This window comes from Amphiprion ocellaris, chromosome 5 (assembly GCF_022539595.1).
Source record: "Amphiprion ocellaris isolate individual 3 ecotype Okinawa chromosome 5, ASM2253959v1, whole genome shotgun sequence".
In the NCBI taxonomy this organism is placed as follows: domain Eukaryota; kingdom Metazoa; phylum Chordata; class Actinopteri; family Pomacentridae; genus Amphiprion; species Amphiprion ocellaris.
Window position 1 is genome coordinate 33035210 of NC_072770.1, and position 21742 is coordinate 33056951.

The 21742-nt window shown below is 39.8% G+C and overlaps 1 protein-coding gene across 2 annotated transcripts in view; it reads left to right on the plus strand.

The window, feature by feature from the left end:
• The window catches only part of kif5ab (kinesin family member 5A, b), a 65453-nt gene that overhangs the window by 22749 nt on the left and 20962 nt on the right, over nucleotides 1-21742 (plus strand). For both annotated transcript variants that reach the window (XM_023282926.3, XM_023282927.3), the window contains exons 6-17: nucleotides 541-596; nucleotides 2253-2340; nucleotides 2553-2677; nucleotides 4167-4271; nucleotides 6353-6501; nucleotides 7910-8058; nucleotides 10848-11068; nucleotides 11972-12040; nucleotides 13312-13518; nucleotides 18688-18834; nucleotides 19618-19806; nucleotides 20470-20587. In XM_023282926.3, the coding sequence (XP_023138694.2) occupies nucleotides 541-596; nucleotides 2253-2340; nucleotides 2553-2677; nucleotides 4167-4271; nucleotides 6353-6501; nucleotides 7910-8058; nucleotides 10848-11068; nucleotides 11972-12040; nucleotides 13312-13518; nucleotides 18688-18834; nucleotides 19618-19806; nucleotides 20470-20587 (1623 nt within the window). The remainder of the gene's footprint in view (nucleotides 1-540; nucleotides 597-2252; nucleotides 2341-2552; nucleotides 2678-4166; nucleotides 4272-6352; nucleotides 6502-7909; nucleotides 8059-10847; nucleotides 11069-11971; nucleotides 12041-13311; nucleotides 13519-18687; nucleotides 18835-19617; nucleotides 19807-20469; nucleotides 20588-21742) is intronic.

Sequence of the window (21742 nt, forward strand, 5' to 3'; positions counted from 1 at the left end):
GGGTATTTGAGAGACAAAATGACTGTAGGGTGACAAAACCCGCACACAAACACACGGTCTCCAAAGAAAAAAAGGCCTCCACAATCCGATGAAATTTAATTAACATCGACATATGACTTTCAAATGCGAAATGAGTAACGCAGGAAGTTGGGCCAATATACTCTCTTTGCCAAAAATTAGAATTTTGTTCATGACGAGGCGCATCTTTTACCCTCTCAGTGACTTTAGCAGGAATTTCTATTAAAAACATTCCTAGCGAGACCCTCCGAGATGTGTATATATATATATATATATATATATATATATATATATATATATATATATATATATATATATATTTTTTTTTTTTTTTTTTTTTTCATGCCGCATTACTGGAGGCTGATTCACAAATACGAAGGGAACACAGTCATGTCTGATTATAGTCGTGCTTGGAGGAAGAACGCTTATCTGCAGATACTCATTTGCACAAGCACACACACATATATACGATGCTTTGGGTGAAACAATGACCTCTCGCCTTGTTTTCCCTTTGCACCGCAGTGACAAAAACCAACCTGTCAGTGCACGAAGACAAATACAGAGTTCCTTATGTGAAGGTGAGTCATCTGTGGACATGATTTCGTTTGGCAGCACGTTGTCATTTTTCTCTGTTATAATGATGTTGTTTGTGTTGTGGGTGTACCTATGTCGGAAGAATAGTGCAACATACTGGAAAATACACTCGCTCACCTTCTGTCAGAGATGGGAAGACTGATGTCACTCTTATGTCTATAAAGTAAATGCTACAGCCAGCAGTCTGTTTGTGCAGCTGCCTCAGTCAAACAGGGACAAAACACACCAACCAGTATGAAGTCTCCACTGGTTGAACTGGCTTACTAATTAGACCCAAAACTGCTGGTTCATTGGAGCCATTATTACACTGTCTAGAGGATCTAAAATTATGGTTGGACATTCATTTTCTTTGTCTCAATGAAACCAAAACAGAGATTGCTGTTTTTATCCATCCAGACCAATTAGTTGACTGTGTCAGTCCTCTTGGCCCTCTGGAAATCTATAATCGACTCTCCTCAAAAAAATCTGAGTGTGATCTTTGACAATGCTTTTAAATTTGACAGACAGATCAGTTCTGTTGTGAAAACCGGATTCTTTCAGTTGAGGCTGTTGACCTAAGTACAGCCCTATCTGTCCCACAAAAAAATTGAGAGAGTCATACGTGCCTTTATCACGTCTAGGCTAGACTATTGTAACTCTCTGTATGTCAGTCTCGATCAGATGTCTCTTCGTCAGCTCCAGCTGGTACAAAGTGGTGCTGCCCGACTTCTAACGGGGACAAAGAAACGGCAGTACATCACTCCAGTTTTAGTCTCGCTTCACTGGCTTCCTGTCTGCTCAGAGTTGTTTTAAATATTTTATTGCTTGTTTTTAAGGAGTTAAATGTGTTGGCACCTTCTTATCTATCTGAGCTTTTACATGTCCAGCTCCAGTTTTAGCGCTGAGGTTGACCAATCAGATGGTCCTTAAAGTTCCCAGATCCAGACTCAGAAACAGAGGCGACCGAGCCTTTTCTGAGGCTACACCCAGTCTGTGGAACCGCTTACCTGTTCAAATTAGAACCGCTTGGTCTCTTGATACCTTCAAGTCCCTACTCTGTGTCTTTTAATTGTAGTTGAGCGTTGACACCTTGACATACGTTATTGTTTATCTTGCTCTATATATTTCCTCACAGATTATGCCTTGTTTTCTATTTTAAACTGTAAAGCTCTTTGGTCAACCTTGGTTGTTTTTTTTAAATGTGTTATATAAATAAAGTTGACTTGACTTAAAGCTGGGAAATAGTCACGCAATTTTTGTTTTCTTCAAATGAACCAAACAGCATAAATGTTGTTGGTCAGTGCAGTTTGACAGAACCAGGCTATAGTTGTTATTTGTAGCCTTACACTATATTTACTATTCTGGATAGAGAGTGGAATCAGACTTCTCATCTAAGTTAGTTTGGTTAACTGATACCAAAAAGCAAACAAATTTCCTATAATGTTGTACCTTTTCTTTTGTAACTTTGAGGATACTGATCAAAATGTCAAAGTATCAATGCGCTGCATAGTTATGTGGATCTATATTTGTGCATTTCTGAAAATTGGTGTGCATAAAGGAGAATTGATTTGCATATATGTATATGTTTCTTTAAGCATGCATTGTATGTATATTGGACTACAGTGAAAATGAATGTTTGCATGTGTGTTTGGTTCATTAAGGGCTGCACTGAGCGCTTTGTCACAAGTCCAGAGGAAGTGATGGATGTGATAGATGAGGGGAAGGCCAACCGACACGTCGCTGTCACCAGTGAGTCACATTTTTGATCTTCCTGATGTTCCGACACTCACACTGTCAGACAACTCGTGAGATTTTCCGCAGGGTTTATGTATAGCGTTATTAAGGTGTAAGGGGAAATGCATGGTTAGTACTGAATCAAAGATCTCACTAAATTCTGTCTATAAGAAATAACGACTTGATTAGAGCTCTGTGTGAAGAGTCCTGTCCTTGTCTTTCTTTAGACATGAATGAGCACAGTTCCCGCAGTCACAGTATCTTCCTGATAAACATCAAACAAGAAAACGTGGAGACGGAGCAGCAGCTGATTGGAAAGCTGTACCTGGTCGACCTAGCTGGCAGTGAGAAGGTAGGACGAATGGGGAATTTTATATAAAAATAACATGAACAATGGGAATTTTCATTACTATGAACTCACAACATTTGCTGTTGACAGGATTTTGAAATGCTTTTCTCAGAAATTGTGTTTTCAGACATCAAAGAAGCAGATAAGGACTGCATTAAAGCCCCAGACTTCACCCTTAAAGCACTCACTTTCGTCAACTGCACTGGATTTTTGTTGAATTTCAAATGATTCAAAAATTAGATTTTGCAGACTGAACCTTGTTTGGCCTTTGTTGGTTTAGTCTATCGCTGATGCAATATCAGGATGAGTGTTTGCACATCTTGAAGAATCCAATTGGTTTCGCTGATAAAGACAACAAAACATTTTCTGAGAAATAATAAGCCCTCAAAAATTATTTTTCATTTTCAGTTCAGATAAGCTCTAAAGGAGATTTCAGCCAAGGCAAATGTCACATTGTTGGGAACCACAAGCAACAAATAGTTTTATTCTTTCAAGGTCTTTCAGGTGAAATCTGAGTCAGCTCTCCCCATCACACCATCTATACAACAATTTATCTCCAGGACATAGGTCATACTCTGGAAAACAAGCAGAAAATACATTAGAGAAATAGTTGAACATTGCCTTTGGCTCCTGGATGCAGTCTTTTGTTGAAAATATTGATGTAAAAAGATAGAATAGTGGACTCTTAGAATGGTATATGGCCATATAGTCTGGATAGATGTGTATGTCTGTGGTTTAAAGCTAGTAACTGCTGAGTGCATCTCTAACTTGTCTTGGTCATCCCTGGGGGAGAATGAGGAAGTGGTTCTGCTCCAGCAACATCTGAGGCTTTGTTACAACATATTATTGACTGAGCAGAAAAGTGGTGCATGCTCTACAGAAGGCTTTGATTGGACAACTTGCTCCCCTCTATAATTAAGCCCCTCGTTATCTTGCTGTAAATAATTGTATCCCATGACGATAATGACACAATATGGTGCGTCTTTCCTATTAAAGTTAAATCTCCTGCAGAAACCTTCTCAAAAGCTAATTGGCTCCCATTGTTTCTGTTTTTAGTAATCAACAGTACAGTACACAAATGTTTTATTTTACAGGTCTGATTTCCTTACAGTTTTCTTGCAAGTTTCCATTGAAAAAAAGACTAATTTCTAATAGTTTAGTTTAACTGATTCCTCTGTAAGCAAATTATTTGTTAATTCATTGTTAGCTTTTGATTTGTACCTTATATGTCCATATAATGTTGAACCACATGTACATTTACATTGCAACTAATCAACTTTAAGAGTACCACCTATATACTGTTTCTGTTTTCTGTCTAATCAGTACCAAATCACATTATGGTGTACACAGTCATTATCTGGCAACTGTCCTATAAATTTACAGTTACACTTCGGCTACAGTATTACCAGGAAAATAAACATGGTTCCCCCCGAAATAATGTACTTTCTGAACTAATTCCTCTGATGTGTGTGTGTGTGTGTATCTGTGTCAGGTCAGTAAGACAGGCGCAGAGGGAGCAGTGCTGGATGAGGCCAAGAACATCAACAAGTCTCTGTCGGCTCTGGGGAACGTCATTTCAGCTTTGGCTGAGGGAACGGTATGGTGGAGAAATGTTCTGCAGTTTGTCTCATATGTCGGCGGTTGCCTGAGGCTGCGCTTCTTAATTGTTTGTTTTTAACAGACATTTAATGTTTGTTGCCAAAACAATACTTTTCCCAAAATGGAGACCGACCAGGCTGCAGTGAATTAGCTGAAAGTTTTCCATTAGAACGACTTAAATGACCTGAATGGGGATATTAGTTGATACCAAATGACACCAACAGTGATTCAAGGCCAAATTGTAAAGCACAATGAGTCTGGCTAGCATCTCAAGGGAAAGCGCTAATCCTACTTGAAAGGAATAGTTCATTGAGACATTTTGGGACAAAATGTTTACTAGTTTTCTTGCCAAGAGTTAAATTAGAAGATAGTAGTCTCATATATAAACAGCAAATGTTATGTGGCTGCCAGCATCTGGTTAGCTTAGATTAAAGCTGGGGTGTTAAGAAACCTGACAAGATTAAAATGCAGACAATCAAACTAAAAAACAAAACTCATTTGTGACCCTACATGGGATTCAAACCAAGCACTCCTAAGTGAAGTCCTCCATCTCTCCTACTGTGGACCTTGTTGGTGTTTATCAAACCTGCTCTGGGTGAAAAGACCTGTGATTAGCTAAAATCTCCCAATCCAAGATACGTTTCCCAAATAGGATGCAGAAGTCTAGTTCCCTCTCAGAACACTTGAATTTCAATATGCTGAAAGGTTTGTAGAACCCAATTATCCTCCTCGAACAGTACTGCCAAGATAAAGACTGTGCACATGGGAAAACAGCTTGCTTGGCTTTGTCCACGTCTTGAATGTTGCCATTATTGCAAATATGTCAAGCAATCATCGGAGATTAAGCAAAGAAAACCAAAAAAAGGGCAGTTGGTGAGCCTCGGAGGTTCCATATTTCATTTTCCCATAACCACAATCTTTTCCTAACACCATGGCAACACTGCATGTGGGACGTGCAGATCATATGTGCAACACTATAGTTCCATTATATTTCCAGAAACTGGCTACACCAGGTGTGTGCACTGTGTGTAAGTTATGCATATGGAAATGGATGGTCTTCTTTTTATATTTTTATGGTCATGAAGCGTCTACATGTTTTAAATTAAATGACCAGTTTAAAAAACATGACTGCTTTGTATCAAGCAGGAATTGTAAATCTTGGTCACCCCGCCGATGGTAGTTTTGTGTCTTTATCCCCCGCAGAGTCTGCTGTAGTCTGTAAATGTTGACTTACTCATAGTATACAAATAAAGTTTTACAGTGTTGTGCGGGGTCCAGAAATTGGAGACACAACAGTCCTAAAATGAAAGCTCATCATCTTGTTTTTCCACCATGCTATGCTGCACATGAGCTGCAGATGTAACCACTAAAAAGATGCGGTCTGCTGCACAGTGTTGCCTCGGTTTTAACCTCAACTGTTCCGTAGTTGCAATGCATATATATTAGGAAAACAGCAAATGTGAGACTTTAACACTGGAGGTAAAACCAACCTACATATATGAATGTAAACCAAGATTCTGAATGCTACCGTAGTGACATTGTTATCCTGCAGCTGTGTTAAATGATTGCTGCAGCTACTTTTCTGTCCCTCTTGTCCACTATTCCCAGTGTCGCCACAGCTGGTTACATGATCCATTGTACCCACTCTGCTGTCCTCCCAAGCTGTAATTAAAACATTTACTATCTCTTATTATATAACTTTGAAGGCTTAGGGAACTCCTCATAAACCTAATGGAAAGGCTTGCAGACTGTAAAATACCTCACAAATCTCTTCTAAATATCCTGGCATTCATTCTTCATTCATTGCAGAAGGACACAGTTTTTTTGAAGTTATTTCAGAGGTTAAAGAGGTAATATTATGAATGAGAGAGAAAGAGAAATCTCCTCTTTCTTTGTTGTCTGATGATGCATGCATGCATGATGCACAGTGCATTTTTTTAGTTTTTCAAAGAAAAGCGTGGTGGTGCAGCAATCCAGAATTTCTTTAAGCTTTATAGTCACTTCCTCTGTTCTTTTTTTCTGCCTTTTCTTGCTATCTTTGATTCCCTTTCTTCTTCCTTTTATTATCTCCCTCCGTAGAAATCCCATGTGCCATACCGAGACAGCAAAATGACTCGCATCCTGCAGGACTCGCTGGGCGGGAACTGTCGCACCACGATGTTTATCTGTTGCTCTCCCTCCAGCTACAACGATGCAGAGACCAAATCCACCTTGATGTTTGGCCAACGGTAACATACTTGTCTGCTACATAGCCACGAGTTGTTGCAGCACATCCTTGTATAAGTCAGCTGCAGCTTTTTGCGATGTTCACCTCAGATGCTGCTCACGTATTACTGCCTCCAACTTCACCTTTGACGACCCACACAGTGTTTTAAAAGGCAGAGTTTGTGTTGCAGTTTGGTCTCTGATTGTGCTGGGACTGCTTAAAGCCTGTTTTCCCCCCTAATCTAAAGCTACGTTCAAAGAATCAGAGATTTGGTGTGTTTGCCAGCTTTCTAGTTCCATTGCTCACTGTCAACTCAAAGAAGCTCACGAAGGGAGAAAAAGATTCTAAAAAAGCCTCCTTATGCATTTCCCCAGCACCATTAAATTGTCACTGACAAGGGAGTGTTGGTTGAAATAAATAATGTATTACTGACAAAGGGAGTGACAGAATTCAAAGCAGATATTTGAATTTGAAAATATCATCTCTCTGTGCTGTCAGTCACCAACTTGAGCTGTTGAACGCCACACTTAATTTCATTTGAAAAGTCTGTGTGATGTTCAAAGAATACTTGGGGATGATGTTTAACATTTTGGTAATTTAGTGTTTTCAGTGTTGCAAACTGACCAAACTGTTTCAGAAACAAATGTAGAGCTTTGAGTGAATAAAGCAGCAATAAAAGCACTTGAAGGTGACTGAAATTAAAAAAAAATTTAAAGATTCCTTTGAGAGTTTGCTTCTAAAAATAGAGATTTTTCGGTTGGATTAGCCTTTTGTTTTTTCCAGCTTTCACTTTTTGCCACCTAATGTTTGATTCTCAGCATTTCACTGTCCAAATAATGTGTTATCTAAATTCTGATGCGATGAGACAACTTTAGATAGGGTCCTTTGTCTGGCTAATATCAGGGAGTAAATGAATAAAGACAACAGGATTTTGTCACTGGAGCGTGAAATTAAGATAGCCACTGAGGGCTATGTATGTAGAGCATCATGAATGATACTGTGTTGCTACTTATTTGTGCCATAATGTAGGAATCATTTATAGTCACATGCATATTCCATCTTATTGTGAGTTATATGACGGCTATATTTTGATGTTGTGATGTGACTGTGTGCCTCAAGCAGTCTGATTCATTTTTACCTTTTGACTTTTTGCCTCTGTGTACCTCTCTCCCCTTACATGCACCATCAAACACAGTTGGCAGAAACCCAATTTGCATACCAATTAATGAGATGCAAGCCCATTCTCACTGAGCAACCAGGGCTGAAACCCCTTCTTGACAGTTTCTCTGTTCTCTGCTGTTGTCTCGCACTTTCATTTCCCCCCCTTCTCTTCTATACCTTTTTCTCATACCCTCCTACCCACATTCTGTTTCCTTCCCTTTCTGTCTTCCCTGCTCTTCCTCTGTTTCCCACTGTATTCCTCCAATTAGAGCCAAGACCATAAGAAATACTGTAACAGTGAACCTGGAGCTCACAGCAGAGCAGTGGAAGAAGAAGTATGAAAAAGAAAAGGAGAAGAACAGGTCAATGAAGGAGACTATTGAGAGACTGGAGGCTGAGCTGAACCGCCTGAGGAATGGTAATATTCGCACTCACTCACAAAAACCACTGCATATCATCTGCTTCTGTGAAAACTGTTGCAGATACTTTGACATTATCAACACTTTTTATGTTTCAAGTCAGAAGCATGACAAGTGTTTATTTTCAGCCAAGCCAGAAGCAGTAACTTTCTTAGGATGTGAGCGTCGGCCTGCTGGGGGCCAATTAATCCTCTTTGGCTCAGATTACAAGATAGATTGAAGTGAAATCTAGCACACTCTTTCGTAGTCTCCAGAGGTTGGTCTTCTCTACAGCACCCCTGCTTTTAGTTTTGATCATCTCAAGAAATATTTTATGGATTGCCCTGAAATTTGGCTCAGACATTCAGGACTCCTCAAGATGAGTGATAGCGACTCTGCAGCTCCCCTGGCATTTTATCTAGTACCACATTCACTTCCTAATTTTGTGTGCCAATACTTTGCCTAATTAAGAAATGCCTGCAAAACTAATTACATTCCCAGCAGCATCAGCTGCACTTAATCTCTAATTAGCAAATATTAGCATTCCAACATGCTACACTAAAAAGGTAAAAATGGTAAATGTTCTACCTGCTGAGCAGCAGCACGTTAGCATTGTGAGTTGTTGCTCAGCTCGTGGGACTCTTGATCCTACTCACAGAGCTGCTAGTGTGGCTGTAGACCTGTTAAATTACCACAATGAATTATAGAAAAGGAATGGAAATTCAGCACAGTTTAGTGAAAATGATTGCAAGGCAGGATCCTGAATATTTTTTTTATGTGCAGCTGAAGGATCAACTGCCTTCTATACAGTAAAAACCACAGAAGTGTGGTAAATCCATGTGAAAAGCTAGTGCTGGAGACTGATGATACTTCAGAAAACCCTAGTCTCTGTATAGAAGATTCACTGCAGTGTACAGTATGTCCTTGTTCCAGTCCCGGTAGTCACTAACAGGAATGAAAATTTTACCAGGCGGCAGACATTATTTTTCACAGAGTGTAAGTGCAGATTTAACCTCGTTTGATATCATCTGAATACCTGCCAGCAGGGATACGAGTGAAGGCACTGCCAAAGCAGACTTATTGGACTTGTGCCCAAAACACTTAAAAATTCCTTTCTGGCTATTTATATTCCATATTATTCAGACTTTTACACTTTGGATAATTGGATTCTGCCTCACACTGCACTGAAGGCTGGGAATGTTGGGGCCTTTATATTTTATGAATCCTTATGTATTAGTAATCCTCAAAGCTGCAAGGGCTAGTCACATCTACAGAGAAGTCATAACTTACACTGATCTTCTCGTGTCAGCACACACACACCTGTGTCAGTGCACACGCTCAAACACAAATATAGGAAGCGCTGCACACACACATTTACTAGTAATTACACACACATCTGCGAACACATCAATCCTCTGCTGGATTAGGTCTTTTCAAATGCCAGAGCTCTCAATGTTAGTGATCGGCTGACATTCAAGTCGGGTAATGAATCTTGTCCGATGTTTTTCTTCATCATTCCCTCAGCGATTGACCTGAATTTTAGCACATCTTTATTGAACACACATCAGTGAAAACAATTTCTTTTAATGCTTCCTCATATTCAGCAACTCTCATTCTCCTTCACACACACAATCTTTCCCTCGACTCTCCTCCTCTCTATCTCTCTCACCATTTAGTGCTTTTAATTTTGTAATGGATCATTTTGACAACATCGTCGCTCCGGTTCCCCTCTCGCTGCTCTCTATATTGTTGCCCACCTCAGGCCAGGAACTCCCTGAGATGGATGCTGTTGACCTCCATCTTGTACTACATTACCCAACTCTTTAGCCAAGGATGGGCCAAAGACAAGAACATCTGTCTCTTACACTCAGTTTCATTAGGTCACACTTCTTTACAGGCAAGATTTGGGATCTCCTGTAGTGTGCAATGGAGAGACATGTGCAATCAAGTTTTAGCTGCATTTAATTTGACGGCTGCTGGTATTGATTAGCACACCTTCATGTAGAAGGGACAACCTAATTGGTGAAAGGTGTCAGCTGGGTGCATTGCTCTAAGTATGGATGACTTGACCTTGTCTTAAAGTTTAAAGCACTCAATTTCCAAATTGATCTACTTTCCAGCTACAGTATATTTCATCAGACAAATCAGTGCTGTGCTGGAGTCACTCAAAATAGACAAAAGCTTCCTGACTGGACACAATGACAAAACAGAAAGCTACACACTGAGAAAATCTAAAAAAAAAAAGTGCATTTGTGCACAAATGTATGCACTCAGAGACTTGAGGAACACAAAAGCATGGACCGAGAGCTATTCTGGATTCAGTATGTTTCAGTCTTGATGCTCATCCTCCAACAACATGAAGATGTTTATGCTGATATGTCCGGAAATGTCAAGAAATTAAGTGATATATACATTGCAACACATAACCTTGCATCATAAAGCTCCTGATGCTGCCTGAGGAAGACCATTGAGCTTGGAAGTCCTTGCAGTTTTGTTTTTCAATGGTCTTCATGCCATAAAGTGCACAGCTAGCATGTTTAATTTTCTCCCAAGCCAACTGGCATATTGCATAAATGTGGTGTTTTGCACTGCTGTTGGGTTTGTGTATGTAGAAAAGGATGCTGAGTTATGGCACTGATACATCTCAAACCTGATATTTAAATGCATTCAGGAGTAAGGAAAGGACATGTGCTAAAGATTAATCCACTAATCCTTTTTTTATGCAGTAATCCTCAGGGAAGGATTTGCCAGTGAAAAGAGCAACATTTTACGAAAAAAAAAGATCAAATATTTTGTCCCTTGTCTTTAGGTGAGGATGCTTTGGGGCAGCTGAGTGAAAAATCGGAGAATGCCCCCCTGGCACCTCCAGAAATGGAGGAGCCGGTTCTTGATATATGCAGCCCCTGCACTCCCTGCAGCCCCTGCAGCCCCTGCTCCATTGCCTCCTCTATTGTGGTTCATATTTCTGAGGAGGAGCGACAGAAGTATGAGGAGGAGATCCGTAAGCTTTACAAACAGCTGGATGATAAGGTGAAGAGTGGATGCTGCATGCAGACCATTTGTCCATGAATGAGCTGATTGCACACCATGACTGAGATTTTTGTAATGATATGCATGAATACAAAGAGCATATCATACATGCATTATTCATTTGAATGAATTCAGGATCACACCATAGTAGTGACTGATATAGCAACCCCTAGGAATACATGTCATTGGGGAAATAACAGTGTTTGACATTAAAAAGCATTAGTACTTTAATTTATTTAAATTTTTCTGTACATTTGTACATTTCTAGGCTATATATATATATGTGTGTGTGTATATATATATATATATATATATATATATATATATATATATATATATATATATATATATGGTTTTCAACATTTTTTACACATGCAGACATATCTATGTGTGTAGATGTGCATACAGGGCAATCCACAGGGGTGGATAATTTTTTTTTTTTCTCTACCTAATGGGGTAGACCTGCCATAAAAGACCTGATGAATAATGTTCTATGCTACATGTTCATTATTTTTATACTCAAGAGATACCTTGACCATTTCTTCTACTACATGCAGTGTTTCTGGTTGAAGGTTGCTGAGTTTAGCTTTGGCAGAGTTTGCTTTCACCATTGTGGTGTGTATGATCACTTGACCATAGACCATCAAATAAATGGCTTTTAAATGGTAATTGCACATACCTTTATTAATATAGCATGTTTTTGTTTGTGGTTACATTGTAGTAATGTTTTTTTTCTCTCAAATTGTACTGAAACTACTGCATTTTATATTTGTACACTTAAGTGTAACCTGACAATGTATGGCTAGATGATGGTGTATAAAGTACCTGTTCTGCACCAGTGTTTATATCACCCTACACTGCAAATGAGCTGCAACTCTTCCATGTTTCTGTTTTCCACTCAAGGATGATGAGATCAACCACCAGAGCCAGATGGTGGAGAAGCTGAAGGAGCAGATGCTTGACCAGGAGGAGGTAAAAGATCTTGGTTTTACATCCTTTCATCAGTTTAGTTAAACAGCTCACAGTGGGCTGCAGTGCCTGCTAATGCGGCAATAAAAGTCACACTTTGAATACAAGTCAGCTGCGAGAGGTTTATTATCCTGCCCTTGAGATGAATGAGAGAAAGAAAAGACTCTCTTCAGGTGTCAGAAAGCACTTGCAGAAATTAAGTTGTCATTGTTTAATCAGACGTGTATTTACAGTACATGTTAGTGACGGTTTGAAATAGATTCCAGTGGCTGCTCAGGCACAGTTTGTTCAGAAAAGAAAAAGAAGTAAAGAGAATAATACAAAGAGGAATGAGGGACTGAATCTTGATGTGCAATACCTGCAGCAGCTGTTCATTTTTATTCATGTTGTTTCTTGATTTTTGAGAGGGGAAAGACCTTTGTTGCTTTTATTTAACTGCCATTATGGTTGATAAACAAACAAGCAAATGCTTTCTAGTGATCAGATATGCGATTTCATATGTTGCAGATGAACACAGTTCCACCATCTTTGTGAATGCAGTGTCTGTTTATGTAAGAGGGTGGTTTACTCTGCTTTATTACACTAATGTCTACAGTAAATAAGCAGGCTTGTAGAATTTGTACAGCATATTCCACTTGTGGGAAAAACAGCAGTTAAAAGACTTTGCTAAACGGTAATTAGGGGGGTATTTACAGCTTTTCCTCATAGCAGAGGCTAAGCCAGTCAGCTAGACAACCTGAAACAGGCTTTGGCATGTAGTACATTCCCAGATAAGGGACTACACATTTGCACAGTTTGCTCTTTCACATCCCAAAATGATCCTGCTGTGGGTTAAGCTGACACTGTCATAACTACCCAGCCATAGTTTGTGTATAATAACACCAAGTTACATCCATTTGTCCAAAGAGAAGCTGTACGCTGGAGTGTAAATTTGCCGGCACCCCAGGCAGAGCAGCATCTACATTTAATGACATCCATTCAGTGAAATGACCCACAGTGGGCTGCAGCAGTACAGCAAACAACATGTTGGTAAAATAACATCAGCTCTTGCAGCGCTAACTGACTATAAGATAAATATTCAAAATATGTTTCATCTGTTCAATCATACCTGTGTTGCGTAACAGGGTTTGTATACACACTTATCTCCTATTATGACAGAACAAGACAAACAGCAGCGTTATGTTTTATTAAAATCCAGCAGCTCTGCTCTGTGAATAATGAAAGGGATGCTCCTATACACTTGACATTCTCAGCTGAATCTCTGTGCCCCTCAGCTTCTAGCATCATCCAGAGGAGACAGTGAGAAGGTGCAGTCGGAGCTCGGCAGGCTGCAGACGGAGAATGAATCTGCCAAGGCGGAGGTTAAGGAGGTCCTTCAGGCCCTGGAGGAGCTGGCTGTCAACTACGACCAGAAGAGCCTGGAAGTCGAGGAGAAGAGCATGCAGAACAAGCTCTTGGCTGAAGAGCTTTCGAAGAAAATGGTGGGTCAAACTTTCAGGAGGCTCGTTGTAAATATTTCATACCACAAAGGCGAATATCTTGCATTATGTAAATAAAATGTAGTTTAAAAAAAGAGCAGTGAAGAGAAAAACTTAAAGAAATAGGAGGTGTAAGAGTACAAAGGTGTACAAAGGTGAAATTGTAAATTATTCTCCCAGGTTTTTCATAAAATGATAAAGGCTCTAATGGACAGGGGCTGTACTGTGGCATATATTGTCGGAAAGCCGATAAAGGAACCTTCAGTTAAAAAAATTATCTGTCCATCAGTCCATTTAAGCCACTATCTTACATGAATTTGTCAAACTACTGGTTCAAAATTCAATTAAAGAGATAATAAGTCAAATTAGAGCTGCCTGCTAGGAAAGATAAGAGAGAAAATTCTGACAAAATTGTGCCACCAGCAGTCATGAACAAATACATGTAATAAATACAAAAAATAGTAGGAAAAATCACTCTCACAGTGACACCGCTGACTGTTAAGCAGCTGATACTGCTGGCATCTGTACTTTCACAACCTGGTTCAGAAGGTAGGGCACAGGAGTGAGTGACATCGCCACCAATTAACTAAATTATTTGAACAAATTACATGAAATAAACACAAAACAAACCAAAAATACTGTGAGATGAAGTTGTCGGTACAATCAGTAGTGAGGCCGCGTGTGTGTATGGATGGGTGAACAGTATGATGTTAGTCATGTTGAATAACACAAAGTAAACAAAGATGTGCAGGTGAAAAGAGCTGAAGTCACACTGAGAAGGGTGAGGATTTATAGAGCTGAAACACTGAGTCCAGGTGTCTGCAGCAGACCTGATGCTCTGCTCCTGTCACCTACTGCAGAACAGAAATAGAACGTATAGACAAGTGAGCACAGCATCACATGCACTGTGGCTGCTCACAAATATGCAATACGCAAAGATGTCGACAACTGCAGGCACAGAGAGTACACTCCAAATTTTTCTTGATTAAGGTCAGAGGAATCTCAAAAATTCCCACTGTTATTTTTAATGAAGGGCTTGTTTGCATGAGGGAAACAGGCAATGCTTTAAAGAGGAATTTATGAATTTTTTGGTAATGAAATCCAGCAGTTTATCTACAAATCCTGGGAATTTATTAATGATATTCTGCTTTAATGAAGCAAGTCCTTGTAGTGGCTGTGTAGAGCATTGGCAGTTTGTAAAGCTTTGGAACGAATGAAAACAGTATTGTCAGTCTGTGATGTTTTGAAGTTGTTAGATTTTTGACGTCACCCATATGCCTCCTGAACAGCGGTTTTGAAACTCCTTGTGGTGGCTCCAGCCATCACCATTTTGGCACTGTATGATTCCACGTAGTCTGACTCACTGGATGTAGACTGGCTATAAATTTACCATTTGCCATGCATGTTAACTTCTCCCACCTTTCTGGCATCTATGTGTTACCATTTTCAAAAACCCTTCACAACAGCAAAGTATTTGAAAAGGTACACATCTGCTTGTGTATTGATCATTTTCCAACAAGGTTTGTGTGTGGTTGTCCCTTTGTTCAGCATTTCAATAAATGGGAAAGTCCTTTTGAAAAAGTGAAAAAATAGACATGGAGGTAAAACAGAAGCCATTGGCAGAGCTGGTCAGGCTTTAATACAGTTATCGTGACTTGCTCAGTGGAGCGAATGGACCATTATTCACCTTCTTAAACCTCCTCAATATTTCATGTGCTATTTTACAATCTGCCAGAGTATCCTCACCGGCCTCTCTGTCTTTCTCAGAAGCTGATCCAGAAATTGATGAAAAGAGTGGACAGTGAAACTTCTCACTGTGCAATTTATTTTGCTGGACCCAGCTGAAATCTTTTATTGTCCACATTCTTTTCACTTAGCACGATTCCTCTATGGCCTTTTTAATCCGTTGAGCCTTCACCTCTCACCTGACAGTTCGTTCTCAGGGTTGCTGCCTGGCCACCTTACAAGATGTGAAAATGAATACGAGCAAGACTACAATGAAAGTAAATGTAGGAAAACTGAAGGAGAAAAGAAATCCCTTTACCCCAGCCTCTCAGGGCCTATTCCCAGCTTCATCCTGAATCTTTAGGACTAATTCTCCACCTTCTACATCCCAGCTGTTATGCAAATGTTCAGTGTTGCTGTTGTATTTTTTTCCATATCTATTGTAGAAATGGGGCAGCATTGACCTAGAAAAATTGTGCAATGGAGAACATCCATCACTATCATCGTCCCACTGTCTCCTCAGTCGTCTTCATCACTGTTTTCAGTGGAAACTCCTCTGTTCTTCTGCAGGAGGCCACGCCATCATTCATTGTCACTGCTATTCATCTACTCCTTAAGCAACTCTTTTCATCCATCTGTCCACTTAAAGCTCTTTCTTTCATTATGATTAACTCCATTCATCATTCCAACCAACCAATTCTTCTCCTCAATATCTCTTCATAAATCTGTCTTCAGCTAATTTGAACATTTTTCATTAACCTTTCTTCTCCTCTTGTTTTACGTATTCATAATGAAATTGATTTCAGTTGATTATTTACTGGCATTTCTGCTAAGTTAATGTTTTGACACAGGAAGTGACCTGGGAAATGATAACAGGGCTCGAGGGTAACAAAAGAGATGAAGATGGAAGACATGATAAAGGATAAAGTAGTGACTGTTGCTGTATTTAACAAGGCGGTGCTTTCAATTGACTGATGACATATGGGGGCAAAAATGTCACATGTGCCATTAAAAAAAGAGCTCATGTGCATCATTTGTGTGGTAACCCGTGGTATGAATGATACACCTTCAGTGTGTGCCGTAAACAAGATTGATTTCTGTGGTGGCACCAGTTTGGAAACAGACTAATTATGGAGAATGCATTTCAAAAAGCAGTTGAAATTAATATTTTCTTGCTGCTTGTGGTCACCACGCACTTCATAACCAAGAACAGAGTTGCAGCTCTGACTGAGGACACAGAAGTCATTCATTGGTGATATTTATGAAAATGTAGGTATTTAGACAACTTGAGGAGAAATTTTACAACCTATAATTGCATACAAATTACACCAAGGAGGTTTTTTGAAGACTAAATGTATAGATAAAGGATGCAGATGTAACAAGCAAAAAATAAAAATCCCAGCATTGAGGAGAGTCGTATAAAGAAGCATAATTGTACACAAGGAAACTACTCCAATTAACAGAAGTGTTTACAATTTGTTTTGATATCTTGTGAAAAACCTTTCAGGGGAAATGAGGTTAAAGTGGGGATACCTTACATTCTCTCTCTCTCTGTTTTTTTTTTTGGTCATACCTGTAGAGTATCGACTGAACCCACATTGTTTCATTGTATTCGAGTCATTGGTACGGCACCTTTGTTTAGAGGCTGCCTGCTGTACAAAGTGGAGAAGGATAAAGCAAGCCCCATCATTCATTCTCCCAGATCCTTTCATCCTGCACCAACACCATCAACCTCTATCTCAGTAGTTTATTGATTTGTAATTTAGTGTCTATTATGTTTTCTACTTGGATTTCTTGGATGAGAATGAGGTCAGGGGTTAAGATGCGTCTCGCAGCTGTGCTCTCAGGTTAAAGGAATCAAAATCCCCTCTTCTTTTAGTGCTTTCCTGTACAATTTGGTCCCCCTTATATTGCCTTATTTTTGCATGTTCTTTCTCATCTACTGTCATTTGGATATTCTCTCTTGCTTATCTGTTTTTTCCCCCTCTCACACAACCACTCTCCTCCAGCCGGTTTTGGGGTCATTAATCAAACAATACCTGACAATGTGTGTTGCTTTTTGAAGACATCATCTGGTGAAAATCAGGTTTTTTAACCTGTTAACATGTCCAACTGTTGTTTTTACATGCTAGAAAACATTTCATGAGTGAAAGAAGCTGTGAAGTGGCTGAGTATCTCAAACTGAAACTGCTAAATACCAATGACATTCTCAAAACAAGGATTCAGACCTTCATGATTTCATAACAAACTAACCTCATGAATTCATCTTGCCAGCTTACAGGGTGTCATTTTCCTTCCTCAGAATCAGTTTCTGGTTCAAACATCCATCCATCCATCCATCCATTCATCCATCCATTATCTATACACCGCTTCATCCTCATTAGGGTAGCAGGAGTCTATCCCAGCTGACATAGGGTGAAGGCAGGGGACACCTTGGACAGGTCACCAGTCTATCAGAGGGCTACATATAGATACAAATAATCACACTTACATTCACACCTGTGGACAATTAGAGTTACCATTTAACCTCAGCATGTTTTTTGGATGGTGGGAAGACATCGGAGTACCCGGAGAAAGCTCATGCATGCACAGGGAGAACATGCAAACTCCATGCAGAAAGATCCTGGGATGGCAATGGGGTTCTGGGTTCTTCTAGCGAAACGTGCTAACCATCAAGCCACTGTACAGCCCTGGTTCAAACATGCGTGACTAAATCACTCTAATATTACAACTTGCCATTATGTCGAGTACTTTCACAGTGTTTGAGAGTGTTTGAGCGGAGCCATAGATGAGTTGGTGTGCTTGATCTGCAGCAAGAAGGCAACAATGTAAACTTACATCTAAACCATTTCATGATAGGAAGGGATTAGGTTCACTGAAAAAAAAAGTTTGTCACCTTTATTCACAGAGATGAATTTTTAGAGGTTTGATTCATGACTGGAAAGGGACTTTAAAACAGTACTGCTTTATTTAACTTATTTACTCCCTGTAGTACATAATTTATTGCATTACTCTTTACCTTCCCCTTATATTGCTCTGCAACATCATCTGATGTGCATTGTCACATACTGTAATTTCCAGCTGCCTATATATGAGCACAATTCCCTATGCTAATAACAAGGACATGCATAAGATTTTTCTTTTATACTCTTTAATGAAATATTTCCACAAAGCCAACGGCAAAATTGGTAATAATCAGCCCAAAATGCACTTCACAGAAAAATGTTGTGATGAGGCTTATTTGCATGTGTAAGACAACTGAGGTGGTATTAGCTGTAGGCTGTGCTGCTACTACTGAATTTTGAAACGGTAATGTGTTACTGCATCACTGATACACGTATTGTGACTGCAGCAATGTGTTGCTCTCAGCGTTGGCCCCGATGCCGCTCATCTTTCGTCGCTCTTCCTCAGTGTTCACTCACTTGCTTCACTGCTCTCCTCCCACAGGCTCACCTCATGGCGCTAGAGGCGGAGCTGTCCCGTATCCAGGAAGTGAGCAGCCACCAAAGAAAGCGCATCGCTGAGATCCTCAACGGGCTCATGAGGGACCTGAGTGAGTTCAGCACCATCGTTGGAAACAGGGACATCAAGCTGGTGAGTGGTGCAGAAAATGCGAGCTTGGAGACACTGTGTTCACTTTATTGCCAGTTTCCCTTCCCCTACTATCAAAGCAAGGAAGTATGCATGCATTATGAGCAGGCAAATGTCTGCAACTACTGTTTAAGAGATATAATGCTCTGCAGAATCTGTCAAAAAAAAAAAAACACACACATCCTGGGGCTCAAAAGCTCATACTGTAAAATATTTTAAGATATGTATATTTTCTAGTCTGTTGGTTCCAAAGCATCATTAAAGGTTCAACACACTTGCAGTGAATGAAATATTAAAAACTAAGACAGAGAGGAAAATTCAAGATGCGTACACTCATTTCTCTGTAATTTAGCTTGAGAATTTGGCATCTGTGTAAATTTATGTATCTTTGTGAGCATTTAAAACCGACGTCTGTGTGTTTCTGGCTGCGTTAACGATGATGCTCGAACTGAAAAGCTGTATATTATACAACATAGCCAGTATTATGTATTGCTTTTGACAATGATGTATTCCATATAAACCCCAAGGATAATTTAGAGGCATACACACTGTCATGCGTAATGTTTCGACTGATGTATATATTCCATCCTCCACTGTTCATTTCAGAGCATGAGTCGTCACGGCATCTGCTAAATGATGCCGCTAATGGCTTCGCGAACAAAATGCCAGAAAGTGTTTTTTAAGATTCCTCTCTGCCTGCCTCTGTAATTCCCTCGCTGTCTTTAAATCGCGTCCGCTACTGCTCTTTTAACGCTCTCTTTTCCTCGATACCTCATTCATCCACAGCCCATGGAGATCACTGGTGCGATCGAGGAAGAGTTCACAGTGGCTCGCCTCTACATCAGTAAGATAAAGTCGGAGGTGAAGTCCATGGTGAAGCGCTGCCGCCACCTGGAAAACCTTCAAATGGAGTGTCACCGCAAGATGGAGGAGACGGGCAGAGAGCTGTCCTCATGCCACCTCCTCATCTCACAGGTGAAAATACAGAGATGATGAAAGGGATGAAGAGGATGTTGTTGGTTATGATATATAGAGAGGGAAGAGTGGTGGATGTACTAGAGAAATGACAAGTAACTGGTGTAAGAAAGACGTTTTTATACCTGTTTGTGTAGAGGAAAATGCTGGTGTTGTCGTGGTAAAATCAGGACAAAAGACACCGAAACCTCCCAGTGCAAAATGTATTTCATCACCACAAATGACTGGGTGACATTTCAAGTGCACTTCTCTCCATCAGTCTAATTGCCATCACATTCAGTTGCCACGTCCTTTGTGTGATGTTAATTACTCTGATGAAGAGCTGTGAGCTGAAAACATCATTCATCTGTTTGTGGGAAAAGCAGATTTTTCTTTGCGTCAAAAACTTTGTGTGCAAACTGTGCCGATCCTAAAAAAATGACCTGATTTATATTCTATGTGTTGGTGTGGTTGCCTGAAGCTATCATAACGTAAATTTTTACTATCTTTGGTATTTAAAATAAATTCTCCTTTGAATAGAAATCATAAATATTCAGTGTAAACCATATTCATTCAACAGAGAGAAGAAACACCCTTTATCCTTGGTGCAAAGTGTTCTCTAAAGTAGAGGTCTTTGCTCATCAGTAAACTTTATGCGTCTGAGATCTGTGTTCTGACTTTCAGCACGAGGCAAAGATCCGCTCTCTCACGGAGTACATGCAGAATGTGGAACTGAGGAAGAGACAGCTGGAGGACAGCTATGATTCTCTGACTGAGGAGCTGGCCAAACTCCAAGCTCAAGGTAGAATTATTATAGTCATTATAGTAAAAACTCAAGCTCATAGGTAGTTCTGTCTATGTATTATGAATACCAAAACAGAGATAGCCAGTAAACAAACGCTATTAGAAGGCCACAGACATTCTCACAGGTCTGGGAGGGTGGAATCAGGCACAATGGATTCGATTACTGCTAAAGTTAGCACGCTAACTTGTGAGCATATTAATATGCAAATGTTAAACATTTTTAGTTTCAATTTTAGTTATATAGAGCGAATTCACAACATAAATCACCTCAGGGCACATCACATACTATGATCAAGGCCTTACAAAGTTATAGTACAGAGAGAAGCACAGTGAATCCAAAATCGCTTTTAACTGGACAAAAGTTCTGGCAGAACCACGCTCAGAAAGGACAGCCTGCCTCAGCCAGCTGGGATGAGAGGAGAGCGGAGAGAGAAAAAAATAGTCGTGAGAACCAGACAGACAACAAACAAGAGGGCAGGTCGGTGGGGTCAGTAACCACAGATCAGAAACATGCAGCTCCAGAGCCATAGCTTACTGCAGAGAGGACAAAACACAAATTATGTGAGAGAAAAGACACAAAGTCAATGACATACAATAATGCACAATAATGCTACCTATATGCAATAAAAGTGGAAGATTGGGATTTAGTAGAGGTACTTAGTACATCATTGGAAGTCCCTTGGCAGCACAACTAAGGGATGTTCAGGGTCACTCGAGCTATAAATACAAGCATTATCAAAAAAAAGTCTAACCTTAAAAGTAATGATGATTTTCACCTCCTGAGCCCATTTTTAACGTCTTAGTTTTGCATATTAGCATTTTGCAGGTGTTTAACTGTTAAACCAAAGTACCTGACACATTATAAAACCTGCTGGTGCTGAAGGAGAAGTGAAGGACTCGAATTATTACAGTTCATCCTTTACAATCGCTGACTCATTTCACAATCTCTGCCTTATTTATTATTAACACATATATATTATACAACACATCATCAGGGCACCATGAACACGATTTTGACACAGGAGGGAGCATCATTACATCAGCAGGTGCAAGATCATCCTCGGCACCATGAATATCTTTATAAAATTTTAGGCTTATCAGTCCTACAGGCAATCTATTGACAAGCTATATATAATCAACAGACAACAAAAAC